This window comes from Bos indicus x Bos taurus, chromosome 20 (assembly GCF_003369695.1).
Source record: "Bos indicus x Bos taurus breed Angus x Brahman F1 hybrid chromosome 20, Bos_hybrid_MaternalHap_v2.0, whole genome shotgun sequence".
NCBI lineage: Eukaryota > Metazoa > Chordata > Mammalia > Artiodactyla > Bovidae > Bos > Bos indicus x Bos taurus.
In genome coordinates, this window is record NC_040095.1 from 23,584,001 (window position 1) to 23,604,752 (window position 20,752).

General features: G+C 40.8%; 2 protein-coding genes across 3 annotated transcripts in view; one reads left to right on the forward strand and one right to left on the reverse strand.

The window, feature by feature from the left end:
• The window catches only part of PLPP1 (phospholipid phosphatase 1), a 104,287-nt gene extending 96,261 nt beyond the window's left edge, over positions 1-8,026 (forward strand). For both annotated transcript variants that reach the window (XM_027520379.1, XM_027520377.1), the window contains exons 5-6: positions 5,255-5,431; positions 6,223-8,026. In XM_027520379.1, coding sequence (XP_027376180.1) covers positions 5,255-5,431; positions 6,223-6,354 — 309 coding nt within the window. In that variant the 3' untranslated portion in view covers positions 6,355-8,026. The remainder of the gene's footprint in view (positions 1-5,254; positions 5,432-6,222) is intronic.
• The window catches only part of MTREX (Mtr4 exosome RNA helicase), a 97,276-nt gene continuing 77,291 nt past the window's right edge, over positions 768-20,752 (reverse strand). Inside the window, exons 24-27 of the mRNA XM_027520376.1 lie at positions 20,323-20,379; positions 17,002-17,164; positions 8,213-8,317; positions 768-6,864 (exon numbers count right to left, since the gene is read on the reverse strand). Of these exons, the coding sequence (XP_027376177.1) occupies positions 6,812-6,864; positions 8,213-8,317; positions 17,002-17,164; positions 20,323-20,379 (378 nt within the window). The 3' untranslated portion in view covers positions 768-6,811. The remainder of the gene's footprint in view (positions 6,865-8,212; positions 8,318-17,001; positions 17,165-20,322; positions 20,380-20,752) is intronic.

Genomic DNA, 20,752 nt, shown 5'->3' on the forward strand with positions numbered 1-20,752 from the left:
TTAAATAAGCAGGGTGACAATATACAGCCTTGATGTATTCCTTTCCCAATTTGGAACCAGTCTGTTGTTCCACGTCCAGTTCTAACTGTTGCTTCTTGACCTTTCACACTGTCCGTGGGGTTCTCAAGGCAAGAATACTGAGGTGGTTTGCTATTCCCTGCTCCAGTGGACCACGTTTTCTCAGAACTCTCCACCATGATCCATCCATCTTGGGTGGCCCTACGCAGCATGGCTCATAGTTTCATTGAGTTAGACAAGACTGTGGTCCATATGATCACATTTCAAATAACTGTTTAAAAATGTGAAAATAATCCCTTGACTCTAGTTGAAATTTGGGTGGAGGGACCCTCTTATTTTAAGAGTAAAATATAGGAATACCTCGTTTTATTGTGCTTCACTTTATCATGTAAATTGAAGGTTTGTGGCAACCCTGCAGGGAAGTCTATTGGAGCCATTTTTCCAACAGCATTTGCTCACTTTGTGTCTCTGTGTCACATTTTGGTAATTCTCAAAATATTTCAGACTTTTTCATTACTGTTCTATTTGTTATGGTCATTTGTGGTCTTTCATATTAGTGTTGCAAAAGAATTGCAACTTACTTGAAGGCTCAGATGATTGTTAGTACTTTTTAGTAATAATATATTTTTAAATTAAGGTATGTACTTTTTTTTAGACAAAATGCCACTGCACATTAATGGACTATACAGCATAGTGTAAACATAACTTGTATATACATTGGGAAACCAGAAAATTCATGAGACTTGCGCTACTATGATATTCACTTTATTGCAGTGGTCTGAAACCAAAGCCACATCTCCAGGTATGGCTTAATACAGATGTGCCTGTAGTAAGAGACTTTATGAGGCAACAGCATTTAGGAGTTACATGTTACAGTCAATTGAGGAAAGGCAGAAACAAACTGGCTTCAAAAAATACCTTATTCAGCAGTTTAATTGAATTTTTAAAATGAGATTGTATAACTAGATCCTTTAATGGAGGATACTGGTCGAGTCATAAGGTCTCTTCTAACTAGTTTCTGCTGACTGAACTAGGCTCTGCACACGCAGTGGCTGTACCAGATTGGCTCTGAGCTCTTGATTGACTCCGTCTTAGCCACTGGACCACCAGGGAAGTCCCCCCAAGACAGTTTTAACCAGCTCACACAGTGGGGCTGCTGACCGGTTGTGGGAAGGGATCCTGCCTACATTCCTTAGCCACCTGGTGGTGCTTGTGGTGGGTTAGTTGCCAAATTGTGTCTGATCCTTCCGACTCCACGGACTGCAGTCTGCCAGGCTCCTCTGCCCATGAGATTTCCCAGGCAAAAATACTGGGTTGCCATTTCCTTCTCCAGGGGATCTTCCCAACTCAGGGATGGAACCCCATCTCTTGTGTCTCCTGCATTGCAGATTCTTTACCAACTGAGCCATCAGGGAAGTCACCTGGAGCCCAGAACAAAGATCTGACCAAATCTTGACCCAAAGGCATTTCACCAGGGAACTTTGACTGCTATTTGTTTCAACATGTCACTTAAGAAAAACAGCATCAGAAATACCACTGATGACAGCAGTAGTAGGGTATCAACCTGCCACAGAAGGCATGACAGCAGGTTTAATTCTGATTATTAGAGTTAGGATTCCAAAGAAAACAAGGTTTTGTTGTTGTTGTTTAGCTGCGAAATCGTTTCCAATTCTTCATGGCCATGGACTGTAGCCCTCCAGGCTCCTCTCCATGGGATTTTCCAGGCAAGAGTGGAGTGGACACCATCTCCTTCTCCAGGTAGCCCGTTTTCAGCCTGCCTTTTTATGTCAACAAGTCTTCCTTTGCTGTCTGGAGTTTTGTGGGTTGCTCTGCTGACAGAACTGGTAGCTGCATGTTTCATCCTCTGTCCCTCTGCTGTCCTGCCATGGGGCTTCCTGAACCTGCAGTATCACAGTGTGAAGCCTCTGCTTCTGGGGAGCACCTTAGTGAAGTGCTGCAGGTTGCTTTTGTCCTGCCAGAAGCTTGTCTTTTATTTCTAGTTGTGACCTTTCTACTTCACCAGGAAGTTGAATTTCCACTTGTCTCCCTGGCCACCTGGTTTTTTCCAGTGTGGCTGCCACTCTTCTCCATTTTCTATTAAATGGCTCGTTCTTGTCTAACCATAGCTTTTGTTTGCCAGCAGCCCATCATGTATCTGTTAGGTACCGTTTCTACAACTTGTGAAAACTAAACAGTTCCTTCATAAATAAACCCGAGAGCAGATGCAGCCCAGCAGATTTCCGGGCCAAGTCTGCTGCAGGTCATACTGTGTGCCCTCTCACAGTCAGGGCTATGTGGTGCCCTTCGGTTTGTCTGTGGATTGGCAGTTTCCCCCACTGGGGAAATTTGAAAATTGTAGATGCTGCCACTGAGCCAGCCAGTCTGGTACCATACACAGACTGGATATGGAGTTCTGGAAGTTCTAAATCTTAAGATATAAGCAATTGAATGCTTTCCTTCTTGTAGTACATATGTGATTAACATATGCGTGTGTAGGGAGAAGGGGAAGAGTGGAGGTTGCAAAGGCAACAAAGGTTACAAAGCCTTTTTATTCTCAACTCTGGCATTAAAGCATGAGCAGTCCCCCTATCTAGTTCTGATATAGCAGTGCTGAGATATATCAGATATTCAGTTTCTCGGAGACAGAGAAAGATGGAGGAATAGAGACTTGTTTTTAAAGGAACATACATGCTTTCCTCTCCCCTGTCAAAAGACAAGGAGTAGAATAGAAAAAGATATATAAATCCACAAAGTCAAAGAATGGAAAAGGAGACAATAAGCAAGAGGTAAAGATTTTGGAAAGCGTTAAATGAGTGGTAGGAGGAAGCTGAATCTCTAGTGCCTCTCGAGGGTGGGAGCTTAAAAGATCTGCACGAGGGTGGGAGCTTAAAAGATCTGCACTGTGGAACCTGAGAAAGGCTTAGGAAGTGGAGCCCCCAGAAAGTCAGCATTGTACGCTTTCTTGGACCTGCTTATGTAGGACAGACTTTCGGCTGGCAACACAGGAGGTCAGTTGTCAAGGTCTGGAGTTCAGGGCATGTCAACCATGCAACTCAGGTGACCCAAGTTTCAACAAAGTCAGTGTGTTTACCTCTTGAGGGTCTACTGAAACCAAAGTCCTCACAGGGAAGAGCAGGGCTAGAGGTGGTGCCTGGCTTTTGCTACATCAAGTGCCTTGGACCCAGAGATACAAAACAGGCAAACAGGAAGCCCATTCAATTAGCCAGTCTCACTCAAGAGCTGAGAATTGTTCTGTAACAAGAGCCTTTACTCAAGCCATGGCCATTAGTTCCCACAAGAGATGAACACAGACTCTTATTTAATTAGGTACTTAGAGGCGGAAGATCTCACCTAGAGTATACTGCAGTGTGTTTGGTTATTGATCCATAAGCGAATGTTATTTTCACAGGGATGTTGAGGAAGAGATTGGGGCAAAATAATACTTACTTAACATATGTGTGTGGGCTACCTAAAGTCAAAGTCAGAATTCTTTGGAAGAAACAGAGGGATTTTAGAATCCTAATTGAGGAAGAACCTTGAAAGTCCTGAGTTTCCTTTATGTTGGAAGTATAAAATAAATCCCTAAGTCCATTTGAGAGTTGTTTTTTAACTGTGTTCCTAGCAGGGATGGGTGCAGTTCTCCCTAATACGTCTGCATTCGTGTCAAGTATTTGTAATTCCTAAGTACATGTTTTTATAGTCTAAATAGCTGATGCCTTTAACCATCATCTGGAAAGATAGCTTAACAGGAACTAGAAGAGAGACAACTAAACTTTTGGATAATAACATATAAAACTTGGCTCCTAGTTAAAGAATTGTTTTCCTTAAAATGAACAAAAAATTTCCAGGTAGAACTAATGAGGTGAATCTTATCTGGCACGGCTGTGGTACCTAACTGGCTTCAGCCTAGCACATGCTAAGTAACTTTGCCCCATCTAGAACCAAGTATCTAGCCACCTCCAGAATCTTGAGACAAGCCTCTTACTCTGTACTTGTTTATAGCTTCAACAGCAGCAAACCAAAAAGGGGAGAGGAGCTCTGCAGAAAGCCAAAAGCACTTCAGCCTATTAATTAGTTCAACTCAGTTAAACAACTGGTATGCTCTTTTAGGATTAGATGTTTATACTATAAAGTACTTGATAAAGTTAGACCACCTCTGTGTCTTTGCCAGGTGCTAAGAACTGAACATGCACAGCAGTGCCCAGAGAACTAGGAATGGACTTATCTATCTACTTTAAATAGGCAGGGTCAGTGGGCACAGCCACATAAATTGTTTTCTGCAGACTGCATTTAAGTAAGTGCTGTGATTCATGGGGTCGCGAAGAGTCGGACACGACTGAGTGACTGATCTGATCTGATAAGCCATAAATTATTGAACAGAGTTTTTAAAATGAATATTAAGAATTATATTATTAGATAGAAGTTAGGGGAAAAAAAGACCATATTTGCTGAAAGGTGTTCATAGGAAACTATTCCAAATTTGTTCTTTATTACAGTCTTTGGGGATGCACCAAAGTCAAGGGCAGGCTGACACAGCAAAGGGGAGATTCTCAGGTCTGACAGTGTATGGAAAAATCATAGAACTTTAAAGGGTACAGGTGCTATTGAAAGAATACTTTTACTGGATCAGGACTAAACTACAGACTGTATTATTTACTTAGGCAGATTATTGTATTTACTTATGAATACTTATTTAGTCTCAGTCACTCATGTTAAATAATTTGAGGCTAGAGAACTCTCAGGTAAATTGTTTGGGTGAATTAAGCAAACTTAGTTCCTAAACAGGCTGGGCAGAAAATACAGTAGCCTGGCCCAGGGTAAGGCAACCTGTGCTCAGAGCAGTAGCAGTTGATCCCAAGACTGAATTAATGACCACTGTAACTCAAAATGGAAGGGAAGGAGCAGCCCCTGAAATCCTAGGTTATACACACAGAGACGCTTACCTTGTTTATAATTTGGAGAGTGGTCTAACTAGAGCACTAGACAGGTAATAAATTCTTGTAAACTGTTACTAGGGCAATGTGTATTTTCGTTTTATTTTGGGACTAATTTTTAGGTATTCATGAGTACAAGAATGCTTGCCTAAAGCCTTCTTCCATATATAACACTGATTAATGATCATTAATACTTAATGCTATCATTTAAAACATCAATCTTTTAGAAATGTGATATTTAATATAAAATATAGTCTTCGGTTGGTATACTAAACTTTTTTTCCCCCTATCTTTTCTATTAGCTTTACCTTCAAGCCAGAATGAAGGGAGACTGGGCAAGACTTTTACGCCCTACACTGCAATTTGGTCTTGTTGCTGCATCCATTTATGTGGGCCTTTCTCGAGTTTCTGATTACAAACACCACTGGAGTGATGTGTTGACTGGACTCATTCAAGGAGCTCTGGTTGCAATATTAGTTGTAAGTATCCATGGTAGCAGCCTACATCTTGAAATTGACAAACACTTGGACAAATAAGTAGAAAAAAAGGTTCCAATGAGAAAACTATGTTAAGGCAGAGAATGTGGCTCAATAATTGCTACTGAGTAAGGACCCCAATGTTATTAAAAGTCATTTTAGGACAGACAGGAAATAATACCTAGGTTATTTACTTTCTGCAGAAGTTGTTAAAAAATTTTACTAAGTTTTTTTTTTTTTTAAATAGTAAAAAGCCCTGGGTATACAGTTTTCTTTTTGGTATAAATTGAAAATAATTTACATGAAGAACGACACTTTTTTTTTTCATTAAGGGCTGGCTGGCAGAGTGAAGCTTTTTGCCCAAGACATAACAAAGCAACTCTCAGAATGTCTTTAACAAAAATGCCTGTTAGCTACTAATTTGTTGTTGCTGCTCAGTCACTGAGTCATGTCCGTCTCTCTGTGACCCCATGGACTCTAGCCTGCCAGGCTCTTCTTGTCCATGGGATTTCCCAGGCAAGAATAGTGGCCTGAGTAGCTACTGCCTTCTTCATGGGCCCTTCCTGACCCAGAGAGTGGACCTGCATCTCTTGCTTTGCAGGCAGGTTCTTTACTACTGAGCCACGGGAAGCCCAGCCACTAATTTATTAGTACCCTTAACTTTTACCCTGTAATGCATATCCTTTTATTTTTTGAACACTGCTTATTGCAATTTTTGTTATGGTTTTTCAACTTATTTAAAATTTTATCATTTGATACTCTGCCCCGTTCTAAATGTTATCTGTTCTACATAGGCTGTATATGTATCAGATTTCTTCAAAAAGAGAAGTTCTCCTTTTAAAGAAAGAAAAGAGGAGGATTCTCATACAACTCTACACGAAACACCGACGACGGGGAATCACTATCGAAACAGTCACCAGCCTTGAAGGTGGCACAGTGCCCAGATGAAGCTGGCCTGCTTTCTAAAGAAAAATGATTGCAACCAGAAGGCAAGAAGATGCGTCTTTCTTCCCGGTGTACAAGCCTTTAAGGGACTGCTGCTACTGTACCTCCTGGATGCCTACTTTACCTGTGTGTATATAGTTACAGTTAACACCGGTTATCTAATAGCTCTAAGTTCATTTTAAAAAATTTCAACGGCCTTTCACTAAACAATGCCCCACCTGTACATTGTTTTATTAAAAAATGTAACGCTTATGTACAAATGTGTATGTAATATGCTTTCTTAGAATGATGCTTGATTTAAATATAATACATATTAAAATGTTTCAGGACAACTGTCTTGAGATGGGAAAACCAAATCAATACTTATAGGCATTTGTAGTTGATTGTAATCAGACAGGTGGAGAACAATTTATAATTCCACATTCCTTAGCTGACTGTTTATAAGTAGAGGCTGGCAGCAAACACAATATCTCTCTTGATTTTGGTGATTCCTAAGGGAAAAGAAAATATGATGTAAATTTTCAAGACCACAAAGAATGTAATGCCCATCCACTGGGGTTTTTTAACAACTCACATTAAATTGGGGAGAAGGCAATTCGGAAAATACAAAACCTTGCTGGTCTGAAAGACACCTAGAGGAGGAGTTCATAGCCATTTCTGAGAAACGGGAAACTTCGAAACCAGACCCCTGTTCTTATGAATCCTGACTCTACAGTACCCCATGTGTGGCGGGGCTAGGGGTGTCCAAAATTATTTTTAAAGACTTGGAAAGAATAAGCTGTCAAAAGAAGTTAGTTACCCCAAAGCATGAATTTTCAGCCTACAATGGAAGGCACTATATTTCAGTTACCATGTGAAATTCTTTCTGGGCTAAGGCAGGACAAACTGTTCGAAAGTTTACAAAACTAGACTTAAACCCACAGTGATTCAATAGGTCTGCTCTATTTAACAATGTTGATAACGTAAGCCAGTTTCTGCAAACTTCTTAGAACACTAAGTAGATAGCAAAATCAGTAGGTTTGACTGTGGTCAACCAACTCAGAGCAGCACCGTGTCTCTATTCTTGGTGCTTTCAGTCCTTTTTCTCGGCCAGCAGACAGATGGCGTGAAGTTATGTGCAAGCGCGTGTGCCTCCCCGGCACTACCGCCATGATGTAGCCAGCCTTTCCCGAGTTGGTCTTCCTGCTTCCACCGAGCTAATCTACAGACTTGCCTACAATGCACCAGCAAGAACTGCCTGGTGAAACCCATGCCCGAGCACGCCACTCCTGTGCTCAAAACCTCCGATCACCTCAGAGGAAAAAGCTGAGTGCTAGGGCCTACAGGACCATTCTTTTCTTCTTCCAACCCCTGCTGTTCGATTCATTGTTCACTGTGCTCCAGCCACACAGGCCTGTTGCTCCAGTACATCAAGTATATATGGAGGGGCTCTAGGCCATCATATCCATCTCTCAATTCTCTGTTGTCTCTTCCTTCGTTTGTATCACTACCTGATGTATTTTAATTGTTGACTTGTTTACTGTCCGCCCCCTGCACTAGAATGTGAGCGCCATGAAGGCAGGGGTTTGTCTCTTTTTTGTTCACTGCTGTATTCCCTGGTGCTTAAACCAATGCCTGGCACACAATAAGTGCACAATAAATATTTTGAGATTTTATCTATATTCATTTACAAACTGTTTCCAACACACACTGATATTTTCTTTGAATGCTACTAGGTGGCCTGCCATGGCAATCCAGTGAAGAATATCTGGAAATGTTCTCCTAGGTTGTGGTCAAGAGGTCAAATCTCAACAGGATTTGCAAAAATTACTAGAAAAACCTTATGGGCTGGATACTGACCTTCTGCAAATTTATTTTCCAGCTCAGTGTTTCCAATGGCTTTTGCTGCTTGACACATTTGTCGAAGTAGTTCTTCCAGGCGCCTCATACAACGAATTATGCTGCCTGGACAGAAAAGCAAACAAATCACTTGTAAAGTGTAAATAATCAGGAAAAGCAGAACTTTTGTTAAGACACAAGGAAGGCGAACATGGGATGATTAACCAACAGTCCTCTGAGGAACTTGTACTGCAGTAAATCAGTAGTAAACTTGACTAGTGACTGCTAGGCACCAGGAAGGCCACAAGGATGAAGAGTTTAATTCCCGTCTTTGCCTAATGGTAGAGAGAGGCGTGAATTTATTATAATGTGTTGATACTTGCTCTTACAGAAGTACACAAAATGCCCTGGGAACAGAGGACAGAACAACATGGGTGAAGGGCAGCAAAGGTGACATATGATTTGGGTCCTTTATGCATAAGGTCACTGTCAGGCCGTGACAAGGCAAGACCACCAAGGCAATGCAGAAATGCCCAACAGACCACAGTGGGCCCTGGGCGTGGCCTACCACGGCCTCTGGATACTACCCTCTGAAGAGAACGCAATGGAGAATGTTTAAGGAAGGGAATAACAGAAGCAGATTTTCATTTTAAAGGTGCAATCGATCATTCTTCTGGACCTTAAACAGGCTCTTTCAGCAATAATTTCCTCACACAGTGTATCCTCAATGAAGCATAGAAGAGGCGATCAGTCCCTTCCCATTTGGATTTGACTCCCCGAGACAAGTGTTTGCATCAAAGGTGAAGTTGTAAACACACTTGCACTTCCGTCAGGCTTGCACGAGGAGGAGCCTCTGGATTCTTTCTCTAAGTACTACCTAAGTTGAAAACTCTTGGATTTTAGTTTTAATGCCTGAAATACAGAGGAGTATCAGTTCTCTCTGGTATGCAAGCTGTGACCTCACACTTCAGGTTCTTATTTAACTCCTTGTAACACTGCTACTGCTACATCGCTTCAGTCGTGTCCGACTCTGTGCGACCCCATAGACGGCAGCCCACCAGGCTCCCCTGTCCCTGGGATTCTCCAGGCAAGAACACTGGAGTGGGTTGCCATTTCCTTCTCCAATGCATGAAAGTGAAAAGTGAAAGTGAAGTTGCTCAGTCGTGTCTGACTCTTAGCGGCCCCATGGACGGCAGCCCACCAGGCTCCTCCATCCATGTGATTTTCCAGGCAAGAGAACTGGAATGGGGTGCCAGTGCCTTGTAACACTGGAATAATTTATTAACATGTATCTTGTAAAACACTCATTGTACTGTGTTCAGGGCTCTTTTTACCTTTTAATGCCCTCCACATTATGGTCCAATGTGCCCAAGGGAGAAAAACAATGGAGATTTAACTCCTAAAGCTCTTGCTCTTAAACACGGTATGTTATGCTGGTAACTGGAGAAGATGTGGATGAGAAATACAAACTACCAAAGTGGCAGCAGAAAGGATGGGATTCAAAACGAAGAGGGTGCAGAAGAGTGGAAGGCGGCCCTGGAATCGAGAGCGACTTCCACCGAAGAGGAGAGAGTAAGGGACAAGAGATATGCACATGAGTTTCTAGCTTAAGACAGCCTACTGGCACCTGCCTGTCCTCTGAAGCAGAAGTGATCATCCACAAAGCTGGCACAAGTGAGGAAGGTGTGCAAGGAGAGCAGTGAGGATCTGGAATCGCCTGTAAGACGAGCCTCAGAGCCAGAGACCACAGTCTCTGGAGAGGAAGACGAGGGATTACGATTCAGATGTGCCATCTACTGCCTGAGGGACTGTATTAGCGAGCTAGGGAAACACTATAAACTAAATGAGGCAGAATGTTCCAAGTGTCAGATACCCAGCTGGTGCACAACAATCTCCTCCTCCTCTGCTGGGGCTACATCTATTACTAGGAAAGTTTAATGTGATCCTGAGGTTACAGACTATGGCTTCTGAAGACACCAAATGATACAATTTTTGTCCAGGAGAACTCTGCTACTGAAGTACAGGATTAGAGAATGAATTACTAGACTGATCCACCTGGAGGTACATATAATGGTAGACAGAAACACAAGAATCTCAGTTGCATCCTAATTCTCTTTACATGACTAGAAAGAGAACTGTGGCTCAGAAGGGAAGTTCTAAGCAGTAGTGGGGCCCCTTCATAGCAGGTCTCCAAGAGAATGAGGAAGCATACCTACCTGGGCATTTACTTTCTGTTACTGAGACAACTGATTCTAACACCAATAAGCTATATTAAGATTTTGAAAATTAACTGAACAAATGAAAAACAGGCTTGCTGCTGCTTTTACTAGTAACCTTTAACAACAACAACAAAAATGATTTCACAAAAGATGTTCCCAAGTAGGAGGAGACTATGTCATTGGCTACTTCCAACATCCTACCACCATCTTAACAAACAAGAAACCCTAGAGGGGTTAATGACTTTCAGGTTCACCCTTTAGAGCAATGGCTTCCCTTTTAAACTGTGAGGCTAAGAGTTCCTGGAAGAAGAATCTCGGACCTTCAACCACTTTACAAATACAGGTAAGAGTATTAGCCTATTCCCTAAGAACAGGAAGCTGCCAGGTTGGCCACTAGCCACTGTGGGGTCAGAAGGTGGCATCCCCTAGACCCACTGGTAAATTCATGACTTGATAAATGGACAGCACCTACTTTTATCTCTTCCCCTGGATGTGTGTTTCAGCTCTTACTGCCCTTTACTGGCACCCCAGTGCAGGCACAAGCAACATAATAACAAGGGCTGCAGTCCTGTGGGCAGGTGAGGAGCCTATCCCTGACCCCCTGCATCCCAGGAGGAAGAGTGCTCCTCTACTGCCCCCAAATCTAATACCATTCATTCAAATGCCAATAGGAGCCCTGGTGAGTCTGTTTCAGCCCTGATTCAAACATAAGGTTCTGGATGGTCTGATATTTCTGTACCAGGATAATCATTTGTGGACCCTAAGTTTTAGCTTTAAAGATACTATTTCATGAAGTTCAGTCATTAGCACGTCACTCATTTTTGCTGTAACATTTTTTACTTAAGTGAAAGTTACTCACTTCTAGGCCACAATTATAAAAAACAGCTGTTACAAAAACAAAACAATGCTATTAATTCTACCTAGATGCTATTACTGGATCAACAAAAAGTTGATCACCCACACATATTACAGACACCTCAAACTCAACAGTTTCACAAAGTGAATTCATTCTTTTCCTTTCAAATCTTCTCTATTAACCTGTGAAAATCTTCAAGTTTACTCACCTATAAAGTGGAGATAATAATAATTCTTAAACCTAAATGGGGTTATTATGAGAAATGAATGAAATAATGTATGCAGGGTGCTTAGTAAGTGGCAGTAATACAATAGGAACTCAATAAATGCTGGCTCTATTTGTTATTTCTGTTCTCAGTGCAAAGAATGCTGAGCTCTAGTACTGCTTTGCATTGAAAGAGGAAATCCAATCGCAATAGCACTGGGTGTCTAAAGGGTCGGGGGGCTGGAACGGAGAACGTAAAGAACATCAGATTACCCGTGCAACTAGACAGTAAATGTGTGTTTTGCCAACACTTCTATTTGAAGAAAATAAAATTAGGTAATGGTTAAAAATGTAAATATACAGCACTTCAAAAAGCAAAGAATGGATTCCGCAGGCCATTTGGAACTGAAATGGAGCCCTTCATAAATGTTTGCTGTGCAGGCTGCCAGTCAGCTGCCTGTGCTCACAAATATTGTTTTGACTGAATTCAAATGTGTCCCGGGAAACATAGATAACCTGATATTGTTTAGGTATTTCTGCAAATTGAAAAACTCATGTTAATAGTGGAGAAGGCAATGGCACTCCATTCCTTTACTCTTGCCTGGAGAATCCCAGGGATGGAGGAGCCTGGTGGGCTGCCGTCTATGGGGCCACACAGAGTCGGACACGACTGAAGCGACTTAGCAGCAGCAGCAGCAGCAACAGCATGTTAACAGCCAGAATCTGCAAAAGCTATCAGAGACCAAACATATGAAGTAAATATATATTTACTTCAGATATAGCCAGATATAGCTCACGCCAACTCAATTTCTGGAAAACTGAGTTCTGACAGTTTCAGATGAGATGAGAACAATTAAGAAGTGAGGCCAGGAGACACAGGGTTGCACATACAATGGCTGTGGCAGTCGGCCTCAGTCTTGTCAAGAAATCACCTTGTGTGCACACACACCGTTCACAGCTGCATGCAGCATAAGGGCTATTTATTCCTGATGGAGACTCATGAAGACTCCTGGAAAGAGGTGAATCTCCCAGTACACTTCCTACCTACTACAGTTCTCCGTAATCCAAGGCTTCTCCTTACTCCCAGTTTTAGAAATCTTTCTGCCTCATCAATTATGACCACCTAGATTAAGTGTAAGACAAGAGATAAAAGGCCATCACCCTTCCTCCCAGGCTATCTGAAGCTGACCAGAAACAAAAACACACACTAACAACCAAATGGTTTATTACGAACCTTTTTTCTGGTTTTGCCCGAGTGGAAAGTAAAACTGAATCCTTAATAGTAATGAAACTGTAGTAAAATACACACAAAATCTACCACTTTAAAGCATGTGCCCCAGCGTCACTACCCCTTTTTTATACTTAGGTTTATATCACCATTCTGGAAGAATGCACACTTAGATAATAATTCACATGGCATAAAATTCACCCTTTGGGGACTTCCCTTGTAGTCAAGGGACATGGTTGGATCCCTGGTGGGGGAACTAAGATCACATATGCTGTAGAGCAACTAAGTTCATGAGCTGCAACTACTGAGCCCCAGGGTTATAACAAAGCCCCAACACCACGACTACCGAGCCCCAACACCACGACTACCGAGCCCCAGCGCCACGACTACCGAGCCCCAGCGCCACGACTACTGAGTCCCAGGGCCACGAGTACAGAGTCTAAGCGCCACAACTCAGAATCCATATGCTGCAATGAGAGATCCCCCCGCCCCACTCAACAAAGACCCCCGAGTGTCCATAGCTAAGATCCGGTAGAGTCAATACAAACACAAATTCACCCTTTTAAATAAGTGCACAAATTCAGTGGTTTTTAGTATATTCAGAGTTGTACAACCATAACCACTATTTAATTTTAGAATCTTTTTATCAAACCCAAAAGAAACCCAAGTCCATTAAGCAGTCACACCCACCACCAGTCCATGGTAACCACAAATCTACTTCTGTCTCTCTATAGCTTTGCCTATTCTGGACATTTCACATAAATGAAATTATCCAGTAGGTGGCTTCTGTGTCTGCCTCCTTTCACTTAGAAGCTTAAAGTGTTTCAAGTTCATATACTATCACGAATCAGTCCTTCACTCCTTTTTCTAGCTGAGTACTGTTCCACTGTATGAATAAAACACAATTTAACTATCCACCCGATTGAAGGACATTTGAGCACACAAGCGTGAGGGCAGTTTTACAAACATCAGGCTCATGTGGTTCTTGAACAAAACATTCTAGTTGAGGATAGAAGAAATCAACACATTTCTTTACCTGGAGAGGTATTTATTTCTACCTCCAACTTGCTGGCATTCCCAAAAGTGGTTCCTCCAGTTCATGCCCTAAATCTGATATAATACCTCCTATCTAAGTGGTTACTGAGGCCTGAGATTAGAATCATAAATACACTTTCCTGCAATCATTTACCATATTAGATCCCAGCTCAGGCTGAAAACATTCTGGGAGGGCAGAGACTATTGCCTGTACTGCACGCAGCACAATTCCTGGTCCCACTAGGGTCTCAGTTAATTATTCATCAAAAGAGTAAGAATCAGGTGCTAATTCTTAAGTCATTTAGTACTAAAATTGTGCCAAAAGTTAAATAGAGAAAAGATACATACTAATAAAATGCTACTCTATTAGCAAATGTAAAAAAAACAACCCAGCTGGAAAATCCCTTATGACACTGATGTATCCTCTCCTAGGGAAGGGTAAAGCTATGCTAGTTGAAAGACACATGAAAAGAACTTGTGGCGGGGCAGAGAGTGGGAAGGCACAAAAGAGCATTTGCTTAGAAACCCCTGACAGACGTCAGCACTGCAGCGAGCAGTTTCCCATGATGATCTGTCACAGCAGCTTTCCTGACGGCATGTGCTTAAAGGAAAGCAAATCCGTCCTACACAGGGAAGAGCACCGTACCTCGTTTGTACAGGCAAATAAATAGTACCCACCATTCAAGGTTAACTAGCTCCAGCTAATGTTTGAAAAGTTCTTAAAACTACCTCTGAGGCTCATGACATGATTGGACACTTGACCGCAGCACACTGAAAAGTTCCAATGTAGTCATTTTCTGCCTATAAAAGTAAAGACACACTATACTAGGGGTAGAGCTGTGATTATAGTACTTTTCCAATTATATCAAGCATGTGCCGTAACAAGACGAGGAGAGAATGGCTATTCTGAAGTGGATAAAGTAAACACCACCACAGTTTTTTTTAAAAAAAAGGTTGTGGCAAGGAGACACAGTATGCCAGAGAAAGGAAATAATATCCTAATATCCCAAGGTTCTCAGTATTTTTTTTTTGCTGTTTAATTACATATTTTATGAGCCAATATATAGTCTATTCTAGTTTTAGAAAGAAAAGGTAGAGCTGACATAATGGTGCCATGAAAACTGTGTTGATATTAGACCCAATTTCAATTTATAGTTATGAATCCCTTAATTTTCAACCTTAGATTTCATGAGCAAACTGTGACATCAAAACAGCCCCAAGGAATTGAAAAGAGGTAAAAATATTGATTTCAGGAATTGCTCATATGTGGGGGAAAACATCAACTCATAGGTGGCAGAAATACAAACTACCTTCAATTTTAACACTTTACAATTTATCTTCCATACCGTGATAACTTTCCCACTTAAGTACAAAGAATAGAAAAATAATCTATAAAGATAATTTTACAAGGCTTCCTCTATTTCTAGGTCTACTGTTCCTTCATTTCTCTTAAACAAATAAACCACACAATGCACCACTACTGTTTCATGCCGCTGTGCCTACCTTCTCAGAGAAGCAGATATACAAATATGAGCTAGCATATTAGTAATTCTAGAATCTGGGCACAGAACAGTCACGGTTTCATTCCTATCTTCCAAAAAGAAGTTATACTGAAGAGTGGTGATCCTGTACCTGATTGCCTTTGTATCTCTGAAACACACAAGCTGTCATACACCCCCTGGGTTTCTGTGGGTTAAGTGAGGTGAGGGTGTCACGTGTTCCTCTTCTCACACCATCAGTTATGACAGGCCTTCTGACCATCCCTACAGCATTTTCAGAGGATGGAGATGGCACAATTCTAGGCAGTATTTAAGAATCCTCTTGGTGATCCAAAACTCAAAGATGAGGTATTACGGTTTTTAGATGAAGTAATCAACTACCATGTGGCGGGCAGTCACAGAGTCCAGAATTCAAACATACTGTCGTCATGTGGTACACCTCCACGACCTTGGCCAAATTATTTACCTTTTCTAAATCAGTCTCCTTGTGCAAAGTGCAAATAGTATCTACTCAGATGTGCCACTGGTGATTAGATTTAAAGTATATAAAATGCTGATTATAGCACAATGCCTGGCACACTGTTTACCTAATAAATAATCACCATCCTCATAACAGAGTACAGTATTCACAGAAAGATTCTGGGACCATAATACTAATGACCATTTAATGGAAGTTTAGAAATAAACTTTAGGGAAAGGACTAAAACAGCACACAATTAATTTAAAAATGAAAGTGACGGTCACTCAGTCGTGTCTGACTCTTTGTGATCCCCTGGACTATACAGTCCGTGGAATTCTCCAGGCCAGAATACTGGAGTGAGTAGCTTTTCCCTTCTCCAGGGGATCTTCATATTTAAAACCTTAAAACCCATAAAATTCAATGCAGTGAAGTAAAGGCTCACAGCTGATTTTGTGATGTTTAATCTATGCATTACAAAAATCACTGATTCATAAACTCAGTAATCTATTAGTCAGTCTTCAATAATATCGGGTGAAAAGCATATAATTCAGGGTATGTTAAAAATAATTTATCTCAAAATAAATAGATAAGAAATAATAATATTTTAAGTATCTTACATTAATTGCTATGAAGTCCAAGCTCATTTATTTTCATTTTTAAGAAAGTTCAATGTATACAGAATTTACCACTATATATATCTACATAAGCTAATATTTTTGCAATGATTATAGAATTTCTAAATATGGCTTTCTTTATATACTGTGCCTATTATTTGCTTCTTATAATTCACTTATAATTACTCCTTTTGTATTTCCTTTACCTTTACTTTTTCATTTAAAATTTTTCTTCAGTTAAATTAAGTACCTATTTGATTTTGTATGCAATGGACAGCATTTTCAGCTATGCTATTATTTGGTGGAATTATATAGCAAGCCATTAGGTTGTTGTTGTTTAGTCACTAAACCGAATCAGACTCTTTGGTTACCCCATGGACTGCATGCAGCCCGCCAGGCTCCTCTGTTCATGAGATTTCCCAGGCAAGGATACTGGAGAAGGTTGCCATTTCCTTTTCCAGGGGATCTTCCCAGCCCAGGGATTGAACCTGCATCTCTTGCATTGCAAGAGGTCTCCTGCATTGCAGGCGGATTCTTTACCACTGAGCCACCAGGGAAACCCCTACATGGGCAGAAGATTTCCTTTTATTATCCAAAATTAAAAATAATATAATATTCTTTTTGGTAAGTCAATGTCATTCTAAGTATATTTCTTATATCAGAAAGAAGTATATATATAGAAAACTCAACCACACCTTCAAAGACATCCGTCATTTTGCAGATGTGGGCAAATGTGGCGCCGGTCGCCCAGGTGTACACTACATCCATCAAGTGAGGTTTAAATGAGCTTAGGTAAGTCTCCTCATCAATTTCCAATTTGGCTTCTGCTGAAACTTTTGCAATTCTTTTAGCACATTCCTTTGAAAAGAAAAGATATGCTTCAAATTTCTTACTTATGATCTCCCATATCACTTTCTTTTTAGGCTTCCAAAGCCGGTATTCTACAAGTTTCCTTTTTCTTCCTTGGTAGTAATATGCCTACAATCTGGATGTTCTGCTTCTGAGTAGCCACACTGCCTGACCCACTGTTCAGTAATCAAACAGCAAAGCTTTCTCACTATATTAGAAAAAAACAAATCAAGAGTATGATTTTCACCCAGTAATACCTTTTGTACAATAACCAAAACTCATTAAAACTATTCAAGAGTGACATTTAACTAATCTGTTTCATTAACAAAACAAAGACAACAGTAACAAAACAGCCTTGCTGCTAAGTGCTAAGTCGCTTCAGTCGTGTCCGACTCTGTGCGACCCTATGGACAGAAGCCCACCAGGCTCCTCCGTCCACAGGATTCTCTAGGCAAGAATCCTAACAGAACAGCCTTAGAGAAACAAAAATCCTATGGCAAAATGATGTTTTTCTGCAACAAAGCTTTAAAAAAGGTACATTTTAAGATTTTCTTTTCCTAACAATAAGAAGGTAGTCATTCTTTTCTCCTGGTAACTGAAAGGGTCAAAAACCCCCAGGCCTATGAAGACTTCACTAGTTCTGGAGTTTAAACTTCTTAGTAACATGAAAAAGTGCTAAATATTCCATTAAAGAGATCATTTTTATGATTCACTCTTCATTCCTCTATTGCACTGTCTTACAGTGATAGACAAAATCATTCCTCCTAAGAAATAATAAAAGATACCAATTCATTATTATGAACCAAGGGTCCCCAAACTCTGGGATCTAAGAGGTGGAGCTGATTAAAAATAACAGAAGTAAAGTGCACACTTTCTGCCATAAGGGTGGTATCATCTGCTTGATGAAAGTGAAAGAGGAGAGTGAAAAAGTTGGCTTAAAGCTCAACATTCAGAAAACGAAGATCATGGCATCTGGTCCCATCACTTCAAGGCAAATAGATGGGGAAACAGTGGGAACAGTGTCAGACTTTATTTTGGGGGGCTCCAAAATCACTGCAGATGGTAACCACAGCCATTAAATTAAAAGACGCTTGCTTCTTGGAAGAAAAGTTATGACCAACCTAGATAGCATATTGAAAAGCAGAGACATTACTTTGCCAACAAAGGTCCGTCTAGTCAAGGCTATGGTTTTTCCTGTAGTCATGTATGGATGCAAGAGTTGGACTGTGAAGAAGGCTGAGTGCTATAGAATTGATGCTTTTGAACTGTGGTGTTGGAGAAGACTCTTGAGAGTCCCTTGGACTGCAAGGAGATCCAACCAGTCCATTCTGAAGGAGATCAGTCCTAGGTGTTCTTTGGAAGGAATGATGCTGAAGCTGAAACTCCAATACTTTGGCCACCTCATGCAAAGAGCTGACTCATTGGAAAACACTCTGATGCTGGGAGGGATTGGGGGCAGGAGGAGAAGAGGACGACAGAGGATGAGATGGCTGGATGGCATTACGGACTCGATGGACGTGAGTTTGAGTGAACTCCGGGAGATGGTGATGGACAGGGAGGCCTGGCGTGCTGCGATTCATGGGGTCGCAAAGAGTCGGACATGACTGAGCAACTGAACTGAACTGAAAGTGCACACTAAATGTAAAATTATTCCCAAACCATCTTCCCACCTCACTCTGATGGTGAAAAATTTGTCTTCCATAAAACTGGTCCCTGGTTTCAAAAACATATGCCTTTGAGGATCCAGAAATAATCTTAAAACCTGATTTTAAAATTTATTATAAACGAGGATAGAAAAATGTAAAACAAATTGAACTAACTCTATCTATCAAGATGCCATTCTTAACATCAAGGAAAACAGTGCATGCACTGAATTGCTGATACAGTTTATCTATATTATACAATGGTAAATCTGTACTCAAAGCAACTCTATATAATTTATTATTTTGGTGAGGGAGATGGTTTCATTTTTAAAATAAAAATTACAAATGATGTTATCAAAATAGTATTAAGTGACAAAACTAACATCAAATGATATATTTAATTGGAAGGAAGCTGTCTCTGTGGAATGAAAAGTACTATGATTCAGTTCAGTTCAGTTCAGTTCAGTTGCTCAGTCGTGTCCGACTCTTTGCGACCCCATGAATCGAAGCACGCCTGGCCTCCCTGTCCATCACCAATTCTAGGAGTTCACACAAACTCATGTCCATTGAGTCCGTAATGCCATCCAGCCATCTCATCCTCTGTCGTCCTCTTCTCCTCCTGCCCCCAATCCCTCCCAGCATCAGAGTCTTTTCCAATGAGTCAACTCTTCGCATGAGGTGGCCAAAGTACTGGAGTTTCAGCCTCAGCATCAGTCCTTCCAATGAACACCCAGGACTGATCTCCTTTAGGATGGACTGGTAAGACGTCCTTGCAGTCCAAGGGACTCTCAAGAGTCTTCTCCAACACCACAGTTCAAAAGCATCAATTCTTCGCCACTCAGCTTTCTTCACAGTCCAACTCTCACATCCATACATGACTACTGGAAAAACCATAGCCTTGACTAGATGGACCTTTGTTGACAAGGTAATGTCTCTGCTTTTCAATATGCTATCTAGGTTGGTCATAACTATCCTTCCAAGGAGTAAGCGTCTTTTAATTTCATGGCTGCAGTCACCATCTGGTTGATTTTGGAGCCCCCAAAAATAAAGTCTGACACTGTTTCCCCATCTATTTCCCAGGAACTGATGGGACCAGATGCCATGATCTTCGTTTTCTGAATGTTGAGCTTTAAGCCAACTTTTTCACTCTCCACTTTCACTTTCATCAAGAGGCTTTTTAGTTCCTCTTCACTTTCTGCCTTAAGGGCGGTATCATCTGCATACCTAAGGTTATTGATATTTCTCCCGGCAATCTTGATTCCAGCTTTTGCTTCTTCCAGCCCAGAGTTTCTCATGATGTACTCTGCATATAAGTTAAATAAGCAGGGTGACAACATATAGCCTTGACATACTCCTTTTCCTATTTGCAACCAGTCTGTTGTTCCATGTCCAGTTCTAACTGTTGCTTCCTGACCTGCATATAGGTTTCGCAAGAGGCCGGTCAGGTGGTCTATGATTAGACTGTCACAAATGTTTATTTCACAATATACTATTCTTAAAATACGTAGTTCAAAAAAATCTTACCTGCATTTGACGAAGTGGTCCTGCTAACTGCTCTGTTAATTTGGGCATCTCACTAGACTATAAAAGAAAGGGAAGATTATATACAAAACTCAAGTTTAAAATGCATTATATACTATTTACTTCTACAAACAAAACAAAGCTTTTATGATTTCTGTTCATTTCAAATGATAAGACCTCAGTCATTAGCATTTAAAGTTTCTAATTAACTTAATTATGTCAGCAAAATTATCACTCATGTCATCCTGAATTATACTATTCTTTTACATTTCAGAGGAAAATACTACACTCCTAAATTTTCAAAGTGTGCTAAATTAGCTATTTTTTGTGACCATAAATGGAACTGAAGGAGCAAATATTGTAAACATGCATAGTAGTTTAGTTACATCAACATTTATAAACTGTTATATCATATTTTGATTTTTTAAACAGT